Genomic DNA, 3,024 nt, shown 5'->3' with positions numbered 1-3,024 from the left:
GCAAGTGCTCCACCACTGAGCTACAACCCCAGCCCGTCACTGTGATTTTAATTGTAATTGCATTAAATCTGTATAGCTCTTTTGATAGTATGGCCATCTTCACTGTATTAATTCTGCCTAACCAAAAACATGGGAGGTTTTTCCATCTTGTAAGGTCTTTTTCAATTTTTTCTTTAGTGTTCCATGGTTTTCATGGTAAAGGTCTTTTACTTCTTTTGTTAGATTAATTTCCAGTGTTTTTATTTTTATTTTTTTTTAGGCTATTGTGAATGGGATAGTTTACTTAATTTCTCTTTCAGCTGATTCATCATTGATGTATAGGAACCCAATTGATTTATGGGTGTTAATTTTATATCCTACTAGTTTGCTGAATTCATTTATGATATCTAGAAGCTTTCTGGTTTTTTGTTTTTTGTTTTTTTTCGTCTTCCATAGATAGAATCATCTCATTGGCAAAAGGGATAGTTTGAGCTCTTCTTTTCCTATTTGTATCCCTTTACATTCTTTCTTTTGCCTAATTGCTCTAGCTAGGCTTTTTAGGACTATGTTGAATAGAAGTGGTGAAGAGTGCATACCTGTCTTTTTACAGTTTTTAGAAAGAATGCTTTCAATTTTTCTTCATTTAGAATGATGTTGGCTTTGGGTTTAGCATATATAACTTTTACAATGTTGAAGTATGTTCTTACTACCCTAGTTTTTCTAATGTTGTGAGCATAAATTGATGCTATATTTTTGTCAAATGCATTTTCTGAATTCTTTAGTTATTTTCTAGCCCCAAATAATTTTTGTGTTGCTTGTTACTGACAAAATGGAATTTTATTTAAACAAATTCTGTAAGGGAACAATTAATATACTCTTCACCCAACTTCCTCACACAACATACTAAACTCTCATTAGCAATGATGAGGTATGGTTTATTTGGTAATTTCTAGGAGTATTTTTTCAAATGCTCCACAAAATATCTAAAGATCTCTCATAGAATGCCTGCATATACAGTGTGGAATGAAAAACATACACATTTTTTCATAAAATTAAATTAAACATAATTATGTACAAGTACTACAAATCACATTTAGTGAGGTTTTGTTATTCTCTAAGTTAATTTAGACTAAATTATTCTTTGGATACAGATTCTTGGTTGATAAATATGCCAAAGTTCATTTATTTCCTTACTATCTAACGTGAGTTGGATTTTTCTTTGCTTCATTCTGTCCTTGCTCTAGCACCCAGACTGACTGAATGGTTCTACCAGGGATGTTGATGGTCTCAAAACAGAAGGAGAAAGATGACAAGCCATGAGTTTTAACATTTAAGGTTCAGCTCAGAAGAAACATCTTATGTGTATTTCATATTTCATGTCTGAGTTCAACAGCAGTAGTGATGAATTAATCCTTCCACAGTAAGAGATGAATGAATTGTGGGTGTGGGCATATCAGAGTGGGGCAGAAATTAGGACAATATCACAAATCTTTAGATATGAATTATGAAGATGTAAGAACCATAATAATTGCATTAATATATTTTTAGAAAGATAAAGTATGTTTTTCCTCTGTGATTAGTGAGCCAAGAAGCAGCTACAAGGTGTCAGATTTTGCCTAAATATAACAAAGTTGTGAGTTTTTTGGAAACATTAGATTCATTTTACAAAATGAGTATTTTTAGAGGTAGAAAGTCTTATTTATATTTTTGTTTGTTCTGACATTGTGGTTGTTGGGTTGCATTTAGATACATACTTTGTAGAATGTTACAGAGGATGTACAGAATTAGATAAACTAAAAAATATTTGTGTTCTTGGTGGCCTTTTTAAAAACATTAATATTCTCGATTGCAGGACTCATATTCCATGTCTTTACACTCCAAAACCAAACTTACTCCTCAAAAACAAATGACTAATGGAGATTTGATTAAAGATGTATTGGAATCAAAAAGGAGAATATGTCACCAGCCACGGAGCAGGAATTTTATGAACTCTCTATTAAATACTTTGTTTTCCACAAACTTTCTCAGCTGTCATTTCCAAAGCATCTTTTGCTCTACTTTCTATCCTTACCCATGAAAGTTCCTAAATTTTCCTGATTCCTGTTCCTCTTTTTAACAAAATGTCATAATATATTCTGTTTAAATCTTTTTCTGTATCCCTTTTTAAATTGTCAATGTAGCACTTTCCTACATATCCCCAGTCTCATTGCCCTGCTGTGCTAACAAAAACATCCTCTGACTTCTAACATCTCTACCTTGAGCAGAATGGGATTATCAAGAATAAATATAGTTTGTCCTTTGGTATGGATGTGTACATGCATACTTATGCATGTCATGAGATCAGAATGTCTCAAATATTGATGAAGATATCCTTTTGATTAAGGAAGTAAATTTTATTTTATTTTATTTATTTATTTTTTTATGTTTCACATATTTATTAGCAAACCAACCCAAACCAGTACTACAGCTTCTGTGACACTATCCAGATAGGGTAGACATTTTCAGGTGGATGTGACAAAATGATCACAGCTTTGATAAATATGTGCGCCATTTCACGTCATTCCTTATAGACCCAGCTTGGTTCTCCTCCAGTGTCTCCTCTTGGAATTGTACCTGATTTTATTACCAGTTTTCATTCGAATCCACTGGGGAATGGGACGATTTTGCTTTTGTTTCTTGGCCAAAAATCGCTTGATCCTGAAAGTCTTGTGAGAAGACATAGTGAGGGACCGAATTCGGTGCTCGCACGACAATGGCTGAAAAAAGGCGAAGAGGGGGAAGTAAATTTTAACTGCACAATAAGCATGATTTCGGCTGTCAGCTTAAAATTTTACACCTGGATACTATTTTTGGTATTCAAAAAAAATAATTCATGCAAGGAAAGGAGATTTCATAACAGCATCCTATTTCTCATTTTAAAGAAAATAATTGATAGTTTTTTTTAATTATAATTAACCATATTAGTTTTGCAAATCGATGGGCTAGACTGACATTTCCACATGCATCTCTCATGCTTTGATCATATTCCCCCTCCCTATTGTATTC

The 3,024-nt window shown here is 32.9% G+C and overlaps 1 protein-coding gene across 1 annotated transcript; it reads right to left on the bottom strand.

Moving 5' to 3' along the window:
* Positions 1-2,378: 2,378 nt before the first annotated feature.
* Positions 2,379-2,725, bottom strand: LOC308651901 (large ribosomal subunit protein eL39). Its single transcript, XM_081299482.1, has one exon. The coding sequence runs from the start codon at positions 2,697-2,699 to the stop codon at positions 2,544-2,546; it is 156 nt and encodes a 51-aa protein (XP_081155608.1). The 5' UTR covers positions 2,700-2,725; the 3' UTR covers positions 2,379-2,543.
* Positions 2,726-3,024: the final 299 nt, after the last annotated feature.

Source organism: Spermophilus citellus (genome assembly GCF_964194105.1).
Source record: "Spermophilus citellus genome assembly, chromosome: 6".
NCBI classification, from domain to species: domain Eukaryota; kingdom Metazoa; phylum Chordata; class Mammalia; order Rodentia; family Sciuridae; genus Spermophilus; species Spermophilus citellus.
The sequence above is the reverse complement of the archived record's forward strand: the minus strand, read 5'-3'. Positions and strand labels throughout refer to the sequence as shown.